At 42.9% G+C, this 19,143-nt stretch overlaps 1 protein-coding gene across 1 annotated transcript; it reads left to right on the top strand.

Moving 5' to 3' along the window:
• Positions 1–4,596: 4,596 nt before the first annotated feature.
• On the top strand, positions 4,597–18,915 carry gareml (GRB2 associated, regulator of MAPK1-like; the record flags this gene model as incomplete). Its single annotated transcript, XM_080491199.1, has 7 exons — positions 4,597–4,708; positions 8,387–8,527; positions 12,546–12,676; positions 13,316–13,481; positions 13,928–14,778; positions 17,088–17,257; positions 18,220–18,915. 7 exons carry the CDS (start codon positions 4,597–4,599, stop codon positions 18,800–18,802), a joined length of 2,154 nt encoding a protein of 717 aa, XP_080347325.1. The 3' UTR covers positions 18,803–18,915.
• Between the last annotated feature and the right edge of the window lie 228 nt (positions 18,916–19,143).

Raw genomic sequence — 19,143 nt, 5'->3', positions numbered from 1 at the left:
CTGCTTTTTCATACCATCCCTATAATCATAACCTCAATCCATTTGTTTAATGACGTGCATTACATGTTTCACTTGACCAAAAGAAAAGAATAGGGATTCAACAATTACACTGTAGAAAAACGTAATGTTTTAGAGGCAGAATGAGCATTCTGAAACCAATATGAATTTGTTCCATGATTACTTGAGGCCCTGTGGTCAGTTCAGGCCACTTTCCTTGTGGCGAATCATATGCTTTCTCATTTCACTTTGCTGTATAGTCTTGGGGGGGGGGGGGGGGGGGGAACCCTTGGAATAAGTGAGCTATTTATAGCCAATGAATCACAGTTTGGGTTTGCATTTTAGCTTATTGAATAGGGAAAAAGTGCTGTAGTTGCAGCTGAGTGGGTGTCAGTACTGTTAGTCATTGTAGGACAAAAATCGAATGTTTTTGATGGGACGGCGCCACATGATACTCCACAGCCACACACTTAACCCTGTTGTATTAAACATTTTGAACGGTGCTCTAATTCACGCTGGTAGAAGTCAACACGGGTTATATAATCCGCTGAAGTGCTGCAGCATCACAACTGATCAGTGGACACAAATCAATGGCAAATGGATCGGTTTCTGCGTACAGTTTGGTTCAGTGAGCTGAATGTTGAGTACAGTCCTGCCTGAGGCCACAAGTTTAATGCTGGGTGAGGAGGTGTATGAATGTGCTCCTGATTAACGAATGCTTAAAAGTGTTTAAAAAAAAAAAAAAAAAAAAGGTTTTGTGCATCACAGGCACAAAAACAAGAGACTTGACACAACAACCGAACTATACTGAACCGAATGGGTTTGTTCCATCGTGATTGGACGATTTTCAAGATAAACTTAAAATTCACACAAAAAACCGATGGTGACGTCATGGAGGCAGTCGTCTATTTGTGGAGTTACTCTCTTGGGGTTTGAGATGAAACAGTTGCTTTTGGTCGGACGGATGAAATACTGGTCTGGTTTGTGGGCTGTCAGGACTTTTTGGTGCTGTCATGCTGCACCATGTACGCCACAGTGTCTGGTCTGGATTTCAAAGGAAACAGACACTGTCGGTTCCTGCTCAGTTACTCAGGCCTCAGGTTTCTAAATTATTTTCAAGATAACATTTTTAATTATAGTGACAATACCAAGGCTAGCTCATTATGCAGAAAATACTTGCTTTTTGTTGTGCATAATAGTACTGATATGTTTTTAGTAATTGATGTTATGATGGATTTAGTATTTTATTATTATTATTCAGTATTATTTACAAGTGAAGTTGGAGTAAGATTTGACTTTTACATACTATTAGTAGCTTTACCAGGTGATAAATACGTGTTGTCCTCTTTCATTTTAATATCTAAGGTCTGAGTAGGGGAATCACCTGCAACAAATAAAGTTCAGACACAAAAAGAAAACAGATGGCTTCATGTAGGTGTAGTAGGCAGCACTCTAACCTCACAGCAAGCGAATCCCCAGTTCTCAGTCTTTCCGTGTGGAGTTTGCATGTTTTTTTTTTCATGACTGCATGGTTTTCTCTTCACAACCCTAAGATGGAAGAGGCAGTACAGTAGATGCATAAAGAGATGTTATAAATATAAGGTACAGTATCTTTCTATATCTGGCCAAAACGCAGTATCATGTCACTGGTTTTGTGTGTACAAATTTCAGTCTGAAAACTGTTAAAACAAATAAGCAAAAGTATCACTCGGTCCTCATGCAGAAAAGCATATGATTACAACATGTAGGTCTTTAAAAGTCATATTTAAGCACACTAAGCTTGCAGTTTAAAGCTGAAGATTGTGGTGTAGTATATTCAGGTGTGACTCAAAATCAGAAAACAATCATTTCCCTTATAGCCTCTGAGAAGACAGTTAACCTTCTATAAATGTTAATTCTATGCATCACTCATGAACAAAGTTGCTCTTGGAGTACATGAGTGCAGCTATGGAGCTGCCGTCTGAGTGCATACCACACAGTAAATACACCGAGCCCAAGAAAAGGCGTTTTTACAATCATGTGAGAAGGTTTATACACCCCCGCCACATCAATTTTTCCAATGTAAGGAAAATCATTTACAAGTGGCAGGCGTAGATTTCAAACAGATGTAATTTTGCCTGAGACTGACTGCCCAAGTGAATTCAGCCTAAGAGCGGAGCAACTGATACAATGGGAGGTCTCAGAGAGCTCAGAAATGTCCTCACACAATCTGCAGGAGCTCTGATCGACGGTATCACAGCACAGATGTTCACAATCAGTAACTTGACCTGCATGGGACACAAGCGAGGAAAATGTCTGTCAAAAACATCCAAACCAAATTGCCAATGAGACTTTTCGTTAAGACTTTTGGGGAAAGAAGCGACCGTGGACGTGTCAGACCAGAGGGCGGCAGTCCTGCATGTTTTCATGGTTTTCATTTTCCTCTCCCAATCCTTGAGCATGTTTGTGCTACTGTCTGTCTGTGTTGTGATGGATTAATGGTGCGTCTCATGTTGCCCAGAGTTGTCTGGGATTAGTGTGTTGATAAAACAGCCATTCAATTCAAGTGCGTGCAGCAAGAAGACATCAAAACACGCAGGACTGTGGTCCTCCTGTGCTGCCACTGTGCTAGATGCACACAAGAGACTTCAGAAGGAAGTGCTTACTGTAAAGCATAGTGATGGAAAATGTTGTATTTTGTCTCACCTTTGGGTCAGGCAGCCCAGATGAGGCTCTAACTGTGATTCCTGAACCATGTCAAGGAGGACCTAAAAATAAAGTGAGTAAACATGGCTAAAAGTTAAAGTTCAAACAAATAGGACCAGATACATTTTTTTTCAGGAGGATATCAAATCCACTGAGCAATGTTTCAAAAGGGAAGAAGTACAAGATTAAGAAACGGCTGCACCAAAAAAAAAAAGCCTAAATGTAACACTAAATCAATGGTTTTTAAATGGTTGAGTTTTGAGAGAGGGACTATGTTGAAACAATTCTGAAGCATTGCTTTGCCTCAGGTCTTTTTGAATGAGACCGTGGTAAAATGTTTTTATTGTTACCTTTCAGTTGTCATGGTACACCACAGTATATTGTATATTCTCATGAAGATGATGAGGGAAACACGTTCATCCTCATTACTGTTAAATGCTCTCAGTTCTACCATTAAGTTGATATTACAGGGATTAACGGCAGAAAAACAAAAGTGTAGACAGGTTGACTGTAATGAATAATGTGGAAAAGCTGATGGTGCTGATTGACGGTAACATTGCTCCTCCGCTTGTCTGGTTAGATTCGTGTATAAAAACATTTTTGAATAGGAAGTGAGTTGCATCTGTTACCAGGGTGAGAATGAAGACCATATATAGGCCTGTGTCTATGTGAGGTATCAGTTATTGTGGAGGGGGGCTGACCTATATTTTGGTCAGTGTGTGCGGTCAATGGTTTATAAAATGAAGGGTATTCTCGAGTAAAGCCAAATAAACACATCTGAGGGTTAATCTGGGTCTAGATGTGAATATCTGGTGATCACATGCTTCATGCCCTTTTAAAACCCATAAATTGAAATTCTATTAAAGTAAAAGATGCTGTAGCCTGAAGGTTTGTAGGCACTGAAGTTAAGCTCCAGAAGAATATTTATGGGGACAAATCAAAAGCACATGAAATACAATTTCTTTGTATGGGAAAAAAAACGAAAACATTTTTGATGTATTTTTTAGATGCACCTGTGATACTTGATTAGTCCTGATTGGTGTTAAGTAAAAGTAAACAAAAAAAAAATCCCCAAGCTGTGGTTTCCATGATTACTGAACAGAACTATTTGGGGCTCCAGAGTGACGTAGTGTTCAGCGCGCTCTCACCTGAAGGTGTTTGCATGTTGTCCCTGTCCATGTGTCGGTTTCCTCTGGAGAGCCTCATTCCTTTCCACACAAAATATGATTTGCACATTTCTTATGTGGATTACTATTTATATTTTACTCCATTTTTTCTTTGATTGATCTTTTCCGTTTTAACTCGGAGTACCACCATAATTTAATTGGACTGCGCTCTTCTTCTTATTCTTTTGGGTTTAACGGCAGTCTGCATCCGTAAAGTTGCATTATCGCCTTGTATTGTGCTCCACAGCTATGCAATGACCACAAAGATCTTGTATCACACTCCAAAGACATGCATCCGAGGACAACTGGTGACTCTTTACCTAGCTCTCGGAGAGAGAGCGCGTGCGATTAGCTCCAGCCCTTTCCAACCCTAACTTGAACAAAGCACTTCAGAAGATGGATTATAGATGTGTTGTGTTTATTTTGGCCAATTCAGTGACACACATGAGAGGGGGCAAAGTGTGTGTGTGTGTGTGTGTGCGTGTGTGTGGGTGTATGTGTGGGCGCGCAAACACTGGATGACAGAAGGGGAGCGTGCACGGCAGAGGGCTCGCGCTCCCTCCCTCCTGCGCTCCGCACCGACAGTGTGACTGCGCTCTCTCTCTTCTACATTTCAAACATGGCGAAACTCTTTTCCATCATACCGCCGCCGTCCCCCTCGCCCTCCTGCACCTCGCCACCGCCGTGCCCCTCACCCTCTTGGCCCTCACCGTCACCGTTATCTCCGGTACCGTGATGACCCGGGAGGATGGAGAAGTTGTCGGCGAGCCTGTCGGAGATCACTTGGAGCCCGTTGGCGCTGCCGCTGGACGCGGTGGTCAGCAAGTTCCGTCTGCCCACCCTGGTCCGCCTGGCGCACGGTAAGACGCACGGGCCGAGCCTCCTCCAGGTGGCCGCACCGCGCTCACCAACGCCAACAAACTTTTTTTTCATCTCAAGTAATCTTCTCCAACTGCGAGGCTTCATGTGTCTGAGGAGGAAAAACGTGACAGTCGTCATGATGGATGTGGTTGAACAGGGAAACATGCGGAAAGTTGCACTCTACACTACACCGTGTATTTCTGAGAATAACTATGCAGGCTTCTGAGAACAAGTGCAGAAATGTACTTAAAAAAAAAGAAGCTCCAGTTTAGTTTAGTTTTTTATGTCAAGAGTCCTGAATAAATAAACCATTCTTCCACTGTGACCTTTCAAAGTAAAACAGCCAATAGCTTAATGTCATCTTGCACCAAATGTAGGTTGTCGGGGGCAACCACAACAATGTAGTCACCAACTTTTTGCAGATTATTACTTATCAATAATAAGAGTAACCAGCATTCCACATCAAACTAAAGGAAACACTTTAAACATATTGCATCTATTTCAATTAAATAACTTCAAAACCCATCATGCTCTTCTTTTTTTAAGTTGCATCAAAACAAGCGCATAATCGAAGAATCAGAAAAAGAATTGCATGAACACGTTTTATCTTGGGTAGAGGACCTTTCTCAGACTGCTTATTTCAAGGATCATAATGTTAAGATGTTAAGATGTTATCCTTAGCGCAATTAAATTAGTTTGATGGTTTTAATCTGATTTCCCCTTTGCTTTTAAATCAACATGTTTCCTTTTTTCTTGACAGGTGCAAAAATATTAAACCCTTTACATGTTTTTGGTACACAAATGAGATATCGACATAAAACCATCCAGATACAAACACACGACCAATGGTGTTTTCACAGTACTTGGTGTAACTTGCTGAGCTCTTATTTTGACTCCATTCTGGCACCATATCCGCGGTTGTTCAGGTCAAATGTTGCTGTTTTGACTTCAGTGCCGCAGTTAAACGCGGACATAATCCCCTTTACTTTAACACGGACTCCACTGATTCCCCGCAGAAAGATTTCATACAGTATTGAAGTTGACTTCTCTGTGTGTTGCTCGCACGCTGTGCTGCCATCATGACGCTCTGCTTCGCCACATCTCGCGGTCTGGACTTTAGGAACGGGCGACGGGTGTCATGGCCAAAGTTGTTCCAGTCCAGCGAGGCCCTGAAAGCCACAAAGTGTCTGTTGTGCTGCTGAAGTGCTGCTCAATTCTTTTCATATGTAAATGCTGTAATCTGTCGGTGAATGTGGTGAATACCAACGAGCACCAATGAGAAGGAACACCTCCCAACTTTTAGTGCACAAAAAGCGCGCACCCCTTTAGTGTCACGGTGCCGGAAAATTACGCACCTTACTTTAGGCGACGCGCCTGTGCGCGTCTTTACAGGGGTGGGGGGGTGGAAACCCGTAGGTGTTTATTAACTGCACTGTAGTTACCCCCACAGATGCCTCCTTGTTTGCATAGCCAGTCAACCCAGATGGTAGTTAGTTATTTACAACAGGGCTCGATGACACCAAGTGAGCTTTTTCTCCTACTTTTTCATAGAAACAGCAACAAACAACAGTGAATTTGAATGGAAAAAGTGTCTGCGTGCGCGTAAGGATGCCGTTCATTATCATGGGGATTTTCCTGATATGCTGCAATAAGAATTTTCCAGATTGTTTGCTGTCAAATTAAATAGTAGCCTAAGTGATTGCATGGTAACAAGTACACAAAGCTACACAAAGGAGCCTGCACATTCACTGGCAACTTTATTAGGCATACAAATGAAGATCTAATGTGATCCGACACAGCCTTTACTAAAATATTGTAAATTTCTGTTTGAAATCATCAAAGCGTTTGTAGTGGGGATCACTCGGTTAACATACATATTAAAGACAGGAACAATATTTATATAAATCAACAGTTTGTAAAAAAAAATAAAAAAATAAAACAAAATAGGTTGGCACTTGTAAGTGGTGGCGTGGTTTATTATATTAATATTGGTATGACAACAGCAAAACTTTTTTTTTAATAAATCTAATAGTCTTTATAAAATTGTTCAAACATTTTGGAGTATTGCACCACTTTAAGATAGTGGTGTTTTTTTTTGAAAGCACAAACTTTAATCGAATCAAATCATTTCCCAAGCTTACAGTAATGTAAAAACAAACAACTTATTGAATAACTCGAGCTTCTATTTCTGCCATGCTCATGTTCAGAAATAGAAAGATTATTCCTGCTAATTTACTTTTTTGCTGCCTTTCCATGAGATCAATTTATAAAAAATGTATGTAGCCCATTCTAATCTTTCGGTTATATTCATCTCTTGATCTCTCATTATATCTGTTTAAAAAAACAACAACAAAAAACAACCTGTTTTACACAGCAGGTCAGAACCACAACTAAACTAATTTTCTCATTTGCTTTGAACACCATCTCAACTCTGATAAAACTTTAAAAGGGAACCTTGTCACTCAATGTTAACTCCAGTATGGTCCATGTAGTGAATAACCCATTGTGAAGTACAGTTGCACTGTTTCACTCCACTAGTAATTCAATAAGTGACTAAGATGCAATTGGTCACAAGTACTTTTTTCAGCTGGAATTCTGCAAAGCTGCCGTCTCTCGCTGTCCTGCTTCAGGTATCAGTCGGCTTTATCCATTGAAATTTACTCTATCACACTAGAGGGGAGCGCCTCATCAATCCTGAACTGACTGTCTTCCAGCCAGCATCATGATATAAATCGTGAGGAATGTCATCCTAACTTCAGCAAAACATAAAGAGTGAATCAGTCCTGACACCGACCCACAGTGTTGACAGCCCAGCGAGCAACACTATAATTGTACCTGCGTGTTATGAAGATGTGTGAAGGAGACAAAGTAACACCGCAGTTATTATTCCATCAAATAAATCCAGTAACTAATTAAACACTGCTTTTTGATCATTTGTACAACACAATTATGGTTGTCCATATAGAAACTGGGGATTATCTACCAACAAGCGTGTCTTTCTCTTATAACCTTGACAAATGCATACAATTTTATAATTTCAGAGAAATGATCAAATAAAGAACTTAACGCTTTGTTGCGCAGGCCTGTAAGCTTACAGACCTGTGATAAATGAGTAGTTTTGTGCGCGAAAATCTTGACAATGAAACTGAATCTTTTGTTGCTGATTATCTGTCCAACAGGTCATGTATTTACTTTATTTTCTCTTTGTATGCCTTGCCGTCTGCCCTGTGCGTACTGTATATTCACACATATCGCTCAGCATGATTGTGGCTGGAGAGAAACAGCTGTGTTTGGTGAGATTGAGTTGTACCACCGTGTTATCAGCAGAAATCAATGCTGGTGAGCTCTTGTGAAAGCGGTGGAGCTGTTTTTGAGTGCATGTGTGTGTGTGTGTGTGTGTGTGTGTGTATGGGGGCTGTGTAATAGTAGGTTGCCAGTTGCAGACCGGGCACTGATGAGTAGGTTAGGGGTGGTGAACCGTCACTGATGGTGGTAATTATGAACAGTGAATCCTGAGTGCTTGTGTGTGCATGTGTGTGAGGGTGTTTGTGTTTGCCGTTGCCAAGCTACTTTATATGACCAGAGAAATTAAATTTAAAAAACAACCAGTAGGTACATCAACCCCCCGAGGCTGCCATACTATTTCTTGATCTCTAACCCGTGTCTGTGTGTTGCAGGTGAATGTGTGGAGGGTCTGGCGGAGGAGGATGTGGTGCTCTTACACTCCTGCCGGCAGTGGACCACAGTGACGGCACACAGCTTAGAGGAAGGACACTACGTAATTGGGCCTAAAATCGACATCCCTCTGCAATACCAGGGTGAGCTCGCATGCAAACATGGACACACACATGATGTGTGCTGCTTTTTGACACAGTCGTGGGGACAGAAATTATTGAATAAATGAAAAATATATAGTCCACATTCTAATACCAGTCTTAGTTTCCTCGAGATGAATATATGTGCACATTTCTGTCAAAACTTTCCATTTCTATAGAACTTTCCATTCTATTTTTGGAGCGGTGTTCATATTTCTGTGAGAGTAGCAGCAAAGTTAATTTTACTGTTTGTGGCAACTAATGCTGACTTTTTCAAAAATGTGGTTTGAAACTTGTATAAAGATAGTTTTTGATTGTTTGCTCAACAAACGTTTACACTTTAAAAGTGTAACAACACACTCAAAGTCACTGCTCGGTGTACTTTTTGATTTGTGAAATGTTATACAACACAATTAGACTTGTACATCTCACAAATAAATGATATAATAACTCCTAAATTAGTTTAGCCCCATTGAAATGAAAGTTTACACATAAAAGTGTGTGATAATCTATGACTGATGCTAATTAGAAGAGTCAAGTAGGTCATGTGTTTTACATCAAGCAGGCGTGTGGGTTTGAACTTCACAATTGTTAACTGATATCTTTCTTTGTCAAGTCATGACTTGTGTTTTCCAATGTAATTTTCCACTGGCTGCTTGCATTTCAAACTCCTACATCAGTTATTAAGTCTTGTGTTTTTCTTCTATGTATTTGGCACACAACTCCATTCCTGGGGAAAGCACAGTGTTGTCCCAAGAGCTGCTAATAATTTAGGATAGTTTACCGCTGCACAATGAGCTTGCTCTCAAGAGGCACTTAACACACAGTTGGCCATTTAGGAGCCAACTAGTGCAAATCAAGCTGTGCACCCAAACCGTCTTCCAATGTGCAGGAATTGTTGCGGAAATCCCAAATTCTCTCACTGTACTCAGAATGACGCAATGAGTTCTTGGGACTTGTGTATGACGTGACGCATGAAAGACATCTCTAACATTTTAGGTTGGTCAAACAGCACAGCGCTGCCTTGAGTTCAAACACTTATATAATTGTTGTATAGCTTCAGATAAGAGCCGAAACATGCTGATACACAACAGGTGATTGAGCAGCTTTGATTAAGATGATTTCAACTACCTTAATTACATCCATTTGAAAACAAGCCGCCACTTACACTCGCACATCAATCCAACCACGTGACCTTCACTGACTCCTCTTGTCCATTGACTCATGGGCTTCCTGCTGAATGAGTCTAGTCGGTATGATCTCACCGGAGCTCATCCCCACAACCCCATTGTTCCGACTTTCAGCCCAGTCACATTATTCGCTGTGTAACTGGATCTTAATGCCTGCCCTCCACCGCTTCCTCCTCTGATGGAGCGCTGATGTCACCTCATATACTGCCGCCTCTCAGGCTCCTTTTCGGAAGAATGAAAGACGATTTGGTCAGGAGGGGGTGGGGGTGGGGGGGTTGTCATTGTGATATTTCAGTAATTCATAATGGAAGTACGTGACAGGCTGTGTTGCCTACATTTATAATCAAGACAAGAGGATGTGTATTTCATTTATCCAAACATGGTCTTTACCCACTTCATCTAGGTCACGGTTGCGTGGTGCCATGAAGCCAGGTGTGTTTAGATAGTGATAAAAAATCATAATGAAACCGACTGCATTGAGGTGAACCTTCAGAGGCACCACAGTTCAGTAAGAAGGGGCCTTCCAAAACACACACCGAAAATTGCCTTTATGTGACAAAAAATTGTAGAAGTGTAAATCACTGCTTAGGGTTTTTAGAGTTTTGCATCAGTATGGAAAACTTATTAGACTTTTTTTAATTGAGTATCTAAGTTTCTATGAAGTATCTCGAGTGCCACGCGAATGATACTGGAATCGGTAAATTTCAGGATCTGGACAAGTTTGATGTGCAGTTTTACAGGGTTCACAACCTCTGATTCATTTCCTGAATGATCAGCAATCAGGCTGTCGGATGATCAGATGTAGTTCTGGCAGGTCAGACATTTTGGTTGGCAGCATCGGTTGAGATTTGAGCGCTCGCAGTCTGATTTCCCACATGCCCACTGTCAAAAGAATTTGAGAACCAATCTTTTAGAAACCGCAGCAGGCTCGTGTGAGAGGTACTGCCACAATATTCTACACAATGAGAGTATAGCTTTTCACGTCAAGCTGTGCAGTGACAAAAATATAACTGGCTTTGCTTAGTAAAATAGAAATGATCAAGCAAACTGGAGCTCAATGGTTTCCCCTTTTTCCATCAACATCATCTACATTTGGCGTTCAGCACCATTGTTGTGACAAGTCAATTCATCAGTGTGAATCAGAGAAAAATCCCAACTTCTGGATGTGCAGAAAAGCCAACCACATACATTTCTTGTAAAAAAATTTTTTTGTTAAGTTTGACTGCTTTGTGTGTGTGTGTGTGTGTGGGGGGGGGTTTGAATACTTGTGTGCAGTCCTTTCGCAACAATGAAAACGGGACTCTTGGAAACCCTGGTTACAGCCTTGTCTGCACAGCTTTCAGTGCTTTCAGTTGTTTATCCGACAGTAGAAATGATGTGTCTCTGGGCAGTTATCTTCCTTTCGCAATAAATCGGCCCGGCATCTTATTTATTTAATGATGCATGCCATACGGGTTTGAAAATGCAAGTTTAAATCCTAAAGTAATGCACACTTTTAAGACGATCTTTGTATCTCCAGCCCTACGGCAGGTGTGGAATCAGAAGACCTCGCCAATGATGAGCTCATGTCTGTATGATGACCTCACACAGGAAGTCTAAATAAGCTTCGGATGAGAGCAATATAGGTTTACCCCTGGGGATGGACAGCAGGATGCCACCCCTCCTCCTCCTCCTCCTCCTCCTCCTCCTCCTCCCCGTCTGTGTGAATCCTCCTCTGCCCGTCAGTGAGGGACGGGGATGACCGGGGCGTAGAGGATAAAAAGCTGAATGATCCCTCATCATGAATGGGAAGCGAGTGGCGCCACAGCCACCCTTGCAATGTGGAGCAAGCAGCCAAAAGCCTGATGCGTTTGCATTTGAACATTTAATGCCTGATTCTATTGACCACACCGCAATAGCTGCTCGTCAAACTAGTGCCAGTTCTTTTGTTTCTGGCAATTGGGGGTAATTTTTGTAGTCTTTCTACTAATCGAATAATCCGCTTAGCACAACTTGTAGGAATGAGTTAAAATTGTTTAAGCTTGGTGCCAAAACCCTGTTTTATTCAAACCTTTTCCTTCCCATGATGGAGCCAGTCTGGCATGTTTTAAGGGGAAGGGAGGTTGGTGGGTTGTGTTTAAAAAGTAGCATTTGGTCATATTGTTTGGTGTGTGGAAGCTATCCTGGGAGCTCAGTTTGAATTGTAAGGAGCTGGTGGTGGTGGAGCAAGAGGTGGCGAGAGAGGAGGAGGAGGAGGAGGAGGAGGAGGAGGAGGGAGATGCTGGCATTGATTAGATGGTGAAGTTTGCTATTCCCTTCTTCCTCTCGGACATAAAAACTTTCTTATCCCTCTTTTCCTTTCACTCTTTGACAAGGAGGATCTGTGAAGCATTATAGTTGTTAGCATGGTAGTTATTAGTCCGTTAACCTGGTAAAGAAGATCGGGGGGTGGGGGTGTGGGGGGTGAGCAGGAGATGAGCAAAGGAAAAAGAGGGTTGGAAAGAGGGAGAGTTGTGTATGTGTGCATGTGTGACTGTGTGTGTGTCTCCATGGGGATGTGTCTCTGCTCTGCGTGAGAATGGGGGTCTTTTATTGGTTGCTATGCCAACCCTGTCGACTGTCGATTGGCCAAGCGCTGGTGCCGGGTCAAAGGTCACTGAGGTGTCTTTGTTTTCCTCTCGTACAAACAGGGCGTCTGACTGTGGATGTATGTGCAGTCCCATAGCGATACGGTGGCCAGTCAGAAATGTAAATATAAGGGCTGAATAAAACCTTCTCACCAACTTTGTTTTCTGTTTCTTTGTCTTCTGTCGTCCGTCATTCCTTCACGGTCACCCTTGTCCCCCTTGCAGGCAAATTCAAGTTGTTGGATGAAGACCGGGACGTCCGGGATCCAGTTCAGTATTTCTCCAGTGTGGAGGAAGTCGCTGGAGTCTTCCCTGACCGGGTCTTTGTCATGGAGACAATCACTTTCAGTGTCAAGGTCAGAACATGGTTATTTTAAGGCACACAATCTCGTCAATCTTCCAGTGAGATTCTATTATATCCACAATTTCTTTTACCAGTGCGACATCTGACTGCCAGTGTTCAAGTCCACATAACATGAAATCTCTAAACTCCAAACGTACCCTTTACATACACAATATTTACAGAGCTTTGATGTATTACTCCCACCAAAAGAATGAAACAAAAACTTGAATTTACTGTGACGAGCACATCAACCTCTAACTCCACTTATACACATCAACAAAAAAATAACAATTATAGAGATTTACACTCTATAACAAGTTCTATCATTGAGACTCAAATGGCTTAAACATTGGGCTCTTTACCTTCATGTGCTTGTTGGGAGTGCTAAAAGGCGTATCAAAGGAATATAGACGGCATCAGACAACAGTAGCACTTATGTTTAGGGAGTAATTTGCTACGGAGGTGTAGGAGAATTCCTCATAGTCTCATCTATATACCAGAGTTTCCGCTGAATTTTGCACAAAACTCATTTACTGAATTACAGGGATGGCGTCCTAGTCTGACCTACTTGAGAATGTTTTAGTTTACAGTATAAAATAATCTACAAACTTGGAAGTATCACGCGTACATTTTGAGCATGCGTGTGCTGCAGGTGGTTTCAGGGGAGTTCAGTGAGGACAGCGAGCCCTATAGCTTCACTCTGCAGGCTGGAGATGAGCTGTCACTCATGGGGAAGGCGGAACTTCTCTGTGCCACGCCCTCAAAGGAAAAGACGGGGCTGACTGCACTCCTGAGACGCCTCGGAAAGACTCCAAGAAGTAAGTAAAGGCAACCCGTTGACCTTAAAGTCCTACAAAAAAAAACACAACTTTTTTTTTTTTATAGTTATGCAAATGAGAGCAAAAAAAGGCATATTGTTGACAAGATTACTGACATTCAGAATATATTCTCTTGAATGCTAAAGCTATATTGGTCAGATGATTTAAAAGATAAGAAAGGTGGTTACCATAAAAAAAAAACAAAGCAAGATTTTTTTAGCTATAAAAAGTTACATCTGATTCTTGCAGAGTTGCAGTTTGTTTAACTTTTACCCTCTTGCTGTGTGCGAATATACAAAGGAAACAGTGATTCTGTATTTTCTGTAAACAGGAGATTTGGCTTTCACATTTCTTTCTCCCACGTTGTAAGGTAGTGATTTTGTTTTGGTCCAACGTATTCACATAATTCACTTTATTTACCCGCCTCACTGTCTTCGTCTCCTCAGGTAAAACCCCCTGCCTTGTCTGTATGAACCATCGCACCAATCAGAGCGTCAGCCTGCCCTTCGGCTGCCGTGGACGCTTCTGCACTCGCTCCCCTCTGGAGCAAGGCATGCTGGGAGGGGAGCACACAGTACGCAGCATCATTGAGAGAGTCCGCCTGCCCGTCAATGTGTCTGTTCCTTCACGGCCGCCACGGAACCCCTACGACCGTCACGCTGTGCGGGAGGGCCATCGCTACAAGCTGCTGAACATCGTCAGCAAGACGGTGGTGCTCTGCATGGTGCTCCGCAGACAGGAAGTCTCACCCTCCCACTTCCTGTTGCTGCGCTGCATGCCCCGGTTTAACGTCGCCGAGGCCTCTGTCCACACAGCAGCGCTGGAGAGCCTCCTTCTCAGACACGCGTTTGACCCAGACGCCTACTCTCGTGCTGTTAGAGAAACCCGGCCAGAGTTGGAGTGTATGACGGAGGAGTGCGTGAGCCCACGGCGCTCTCGCATGTGTGTGTCGGGTCAGGACTCGCTGGCACCAGCTCTGCAGCGCCTCTCAATGTGCGGGTATGTTGGTGGGGTGTCGGACAGCGTATCGCAGCGCTGTAGGGACTCGCTCGGAGAGCGCCTCGGCGAGGGGCCGGGTGAAGAGAGGGAATATGTGACTCCTGAGTGGACTGAGGCCGAAATGAGGACCAGTGAGGAAATTCCTTACGAGGAACTTTGGACCAATCAGAACCCAGAGAGCTTGGGAAAGGAGCCGAACCTCATATCCTTCCATTCGTCATCTTCTTTGGACGGTTCTGTGGGTACGGTGGTGGCAAGAGTGTCTACCCCGCCACCTGTACCTCCAAAATCTGATGCTGTGAGTTTCAGTCCTCACCTCTTGTTCTTACCTTCGTCCATGTGTCTCTCATCACTCTTATCTGTCCGCAACAGCATCCGGCTATTAAAAGTCAGGATGCCTGGCTTGAATTATTCATACATAGCAGCTTTTAAACCTCACTGACATACACAAATACACAGTGACTTCCTGGAAAGGCAGCCATACAACGCCCCTACGACTACAACACATCAAAACATACATGCCCATGTGCTGGCATGTCACTGTGTCGCCTGTGGTCAAGGGCCTGCTCAACAGGAACCAGTGAACAGGAAACATGTATACAATAATTCAATGAACTCCACAGAGCCAATCTATTCTCATGGGTATTTGAGTATAATAGTGATGGGGTTTTTATTGTTTCTAGATTTGACAAAATTAGCATTGACTTCATTGGACAAAAAGCAGCAGGAAAAACATTCCTAATAATGAGGAATATATTCGAAGACTTGGTTTGTTGTAAGGGATTTTTTTTAAATTGTCATCCACTTAAATAATTAATGATATTAGTTGCCATTTATTCTGAGAATTGAATGTGTTTATTTTTAAACATGTCATGTTATTTTGTCATTTTTGTCCAAACAGCACTCGAAACCACATAAGCATTCAGTTTAATTTAGTTTAAAAGCTATTTATTTTTATGAAAAATGGGGGTTTCTAAAGTTGCAGTAGCCAGAAACAGTCAGCCATTTAACTTTTTGAGCTGCTGCTGACCAATACTCGAATTTCAATTGGCTTATTCATCCCCACAGCATGAAAACTATAAAACCATATTAATATGTTAAGATGGGTCTAAAATTTTCAAAATGCAATTTTCAATGTTTTGGCTCACTACACAGTTATTCATCTTGCATGTTAAGTGCAGACATGGCGAGCATTTATTGAAAATGTGATCAGGTGTCGTGTTAAAAAAAAAACTGACAGCAGTGCATTGCTGCAGGTGTGTGTAATAACATATTTTATCATCCAGGCATTATTTTTGGCAAAATGTGCCACTCGTGGTCAAGCCTGCGTCAGACGTTTGCTGGTTTTAAATCCGAATGCGACGGGTCACTGCTGTGGGTCTCTGAGCTCGGATCTTCACCCTTAACTTCTCAGGTTGCCTGAGGAAGGGCATCGAGCTTCACAACATTTACTATACGGAGTCCACATGATCCACTTGGTGGAGCCCGAATAGGAAGAGACCAAACACATTCTCAGTAAAAAACGCTTTTAAGATTAGCACAAGTTTAAGATTTCCTTTTTTGCAGTCGAGAAACCAGACCCATAACATTAAAATACTCTCGTGGATTCAAATTAACACAATAAATCCTGAATAAGAAGTAAATAAAAGTAATATTGATAAGATTGTTCTTCTCAAAGCATTCGTTACATATATTGATTTATACACTTAGAACCATATTGAGGCACTGTTTGAAACAAAAATGTAAACAAATTTTCTTTAACTTTACAATCATAGTGGACGTTAAAATATTAGTAGTATATAAACATAGTGATTGTTATAAATACTTTTCATGGTTTCAACAGTTCCTGTTTTGATAACAACTGCAGGGGCTGACGTCAAAGCTTATACTCAACACCCCAACCACCCAGCCATCCATCTTCTACGTCTCTTTGTCTATTCACGGGTGTTGCTGGGCGCTGGAGCTGTTCCTAACGAGCTGTGATCCAAGGCAGGGTACCCCCGGACAGGTCGCCTGTTCATCCCTTATAAATCTTATTCGTTTTCAATCGAAAGCTGTTAAATGATCAGTACGTGCAGGAAAAAAAATAATAAATTCTTTTCCGGCTTGTGTTTAAAAGAGATTATCAATGCCAGGTTGAAAATAGGCTTTTTTTGGTTGTTTTTTAGTTGATGTTTTAAGGTTGTTCCCGAGCATCAGTGTACATATGGTCTCATGTATGTTGTTTGGAAGGGTCACATTATCACGCCTTTGTGTCGTACAATTAACATTTTTCTGTCAAAGTGAGGGCAGCAATTGAGAAAAGTTTGGGTGGGTGTTGATATCTGCTCAAGTAGATTATACCCTGTCGCACGACACGTTCTTTATTCCCTGATATTTAGCCTGCCAAGACGCCCTGCGTGTGTGTGTGTGTGTGCGTGCATGTGTGTTGAAAAAGCCGCTGCTGTGTGTAAGGGAGTTTGTTTGAGGTGTAAAGGTCACAGAGTTTGACATTTACCAAGCGGAACACACATACTCTCAATAAGGCCTCCTGAGGAGTTAAGTTTCACAAGTTAACTTTTTTTTTTTTTTGCTGTTGTGTATACGCCGTGTGGTTTGTGTGTATAGGTGAGGGAGGAGTGCCGCTACTTGATCGCCCCTCCGGTTCCCCCGCGCTGCTCCAAAGGAGGCTCCATCTCCAGTCCGGCTCCCAGCCCTCCTGTGCCTCCACGTTTTCCCAAAACCTCCACCTCCCCAAGACCAAACCTCTCCTTCTATTCATCTGGACTGCAGGACAGGTACAGCAAATGTATATAAGGCTGTGTTCACACAACATATGTAACAACCTAAACAATTTATTGCTTTTATTTGTAATTATATTACGGCAGTGCAGTATCTGAAGGGATTGGCACCCTGTTTCTGGCTCCACTGTTGACGGGAAACTTGAACTTGGTGTTTTATAAATCATGTATGAAGAGAAAAAATAACAAATACATTCCCTAAAGTACATTGTGACCTTGTAAATATTTCCTAAGAAATCACTGAAGAAAACCTCCATTTAGCAGCTTCTATGGCGCTTCATATCATAGAGCATGATCTCCAATATTGGGTCAGCGAAGTAAATGCTTCTGGCTATTTTCAAATGTAAAACATAGTGTACGATCTGTTCAAGCTGCAACTCCTATAAAGAAAACAATATTTTGTCAGATATTACAGATTTTCGACAATTTGCTGTTTTTCTTCTATTTGTAAGCGGTTGTGACAACAGATTACAATCCATGTCATGGCACAAGTGTCAACTTATGAGGTCATCTCGCATTTTATGTTTCTCCTTTTGAGAAGAAAGCTCATGTTTTCAGACTGCTGATGCTCAGTTGGCACAAGCTGATGTCATCTCGACATTATTATTTTAATAATGGACACAGGATCACCTGCTGATATTATGTGGCTGCTGTACAAGTGCTGCCCAAAGAGTAGTTCATAAAGGTGTTCTTCAAAGTGGGCTTTCGGGTATAAATGAGGGTATAAAGAGACAGAATCTAAAACGGCTTGTTTCAGACAGGGTTGAAGCGAGGGGCCACAAATAGGACTTTTCTCAATTCTCATTTATAAAAACTAACATAGAGCTGCCAGAATGTGAACAGCACCTCTAAAAATGCCCATAATAGGTCAATTGATATTGTTGAAATTAAGATTTGTCACAAAATTTTCAAGTGCCTTGTCTCTGGAACTAATGTCACTTCCTCCTGCTCTGCCTCAGCTGTTCACCGTCTCCGGACACCTCCCTCTACTGTTACCCTTGCTCCTGGGCAGACTGCCCTGCTCCAAACCCTGCTAGTCCTGGGCCACTTTCCGCAGACAATCCAGCCAATCCTCAGCCTGCGCAGGCCACCTGGGCAGAGCCATGGGCGGATTCCTTCACTTCCTCCGGACCTCGGCTCAGGCCACCCCCCCCACAAAGCCGGTTTGCTCCCTTTGGGGCACTGAACCCCTTCAACCGCCAGTCCCCTTGCCCCTCACCTGAGCCCGCTACCAATCCAGCAACAGATTCCTCCAGGGGTGCAGAGGGAGGCGGGGCGTCCACCGAGGGTGCGTCCCCGGCCCCTGACCCCACCTGGCGACCTCCGGCTGACCTCTCGGCACTGTCCCTGGAGGAGGTGTCGGCCTGCCTGCGGTTCATCGGCCTGTCGGAGGCGGCGGTGGCCGTGTTCCAGCGAGAGCGAATTGATGGCAGCCTCCTGGTGCAGCTGAATGAGGACATCCTGTCACATGACTTCCACCTGAGCCGTCTCCATGTGACCAAGATCACGCAGTTCATACAGGGTTGGAGACCCAAAATCTAACACACAGACACCCTGTCTGGATAACGTGCCTGTTGGCTCCTGAGCCATCCTGAATGTGCCTTCCACTGTGACCAACTGGCTGCTGAGCCCCCACCGGCTGAAGCTGAAGGAAACCATGCCACACTGTGGTCGAACTGCAGAACTGACACTGATGCTGGCTCTCGTGCTGAGAATCTCTGACTTCACATTTCTGGTCTGAATCACACTGGAACTAGTTTACTAACAAATGGCTACAGCAGAGACGAAATGGCCCCGTTTTGATGGTCAACCATCTCTGTGCTCCACTGAACAACAGCACAGAGGTTGCTAAGGCTGTGTAGATCTGTGTTGCTCCAGAAGCT

This window comes from Lipophrys pholis (assembly GCF_963383615.2).
Source record: "Lipophrys pholis genome assembly, chromosome: 21".
Taxonomy (NCBI): domain Eukaryota; kingdom Metazoa; phylum Chordata; class Actinopteri; order Blenniiformes; family Blenniidae; genus Lipophrys; species Lipophrys pholis.
The sequence above is the reverse complement of the archived record's forward strand: the minus strand, read 5'-3'. Positions and strand labels throughout refer to the sequence as shown.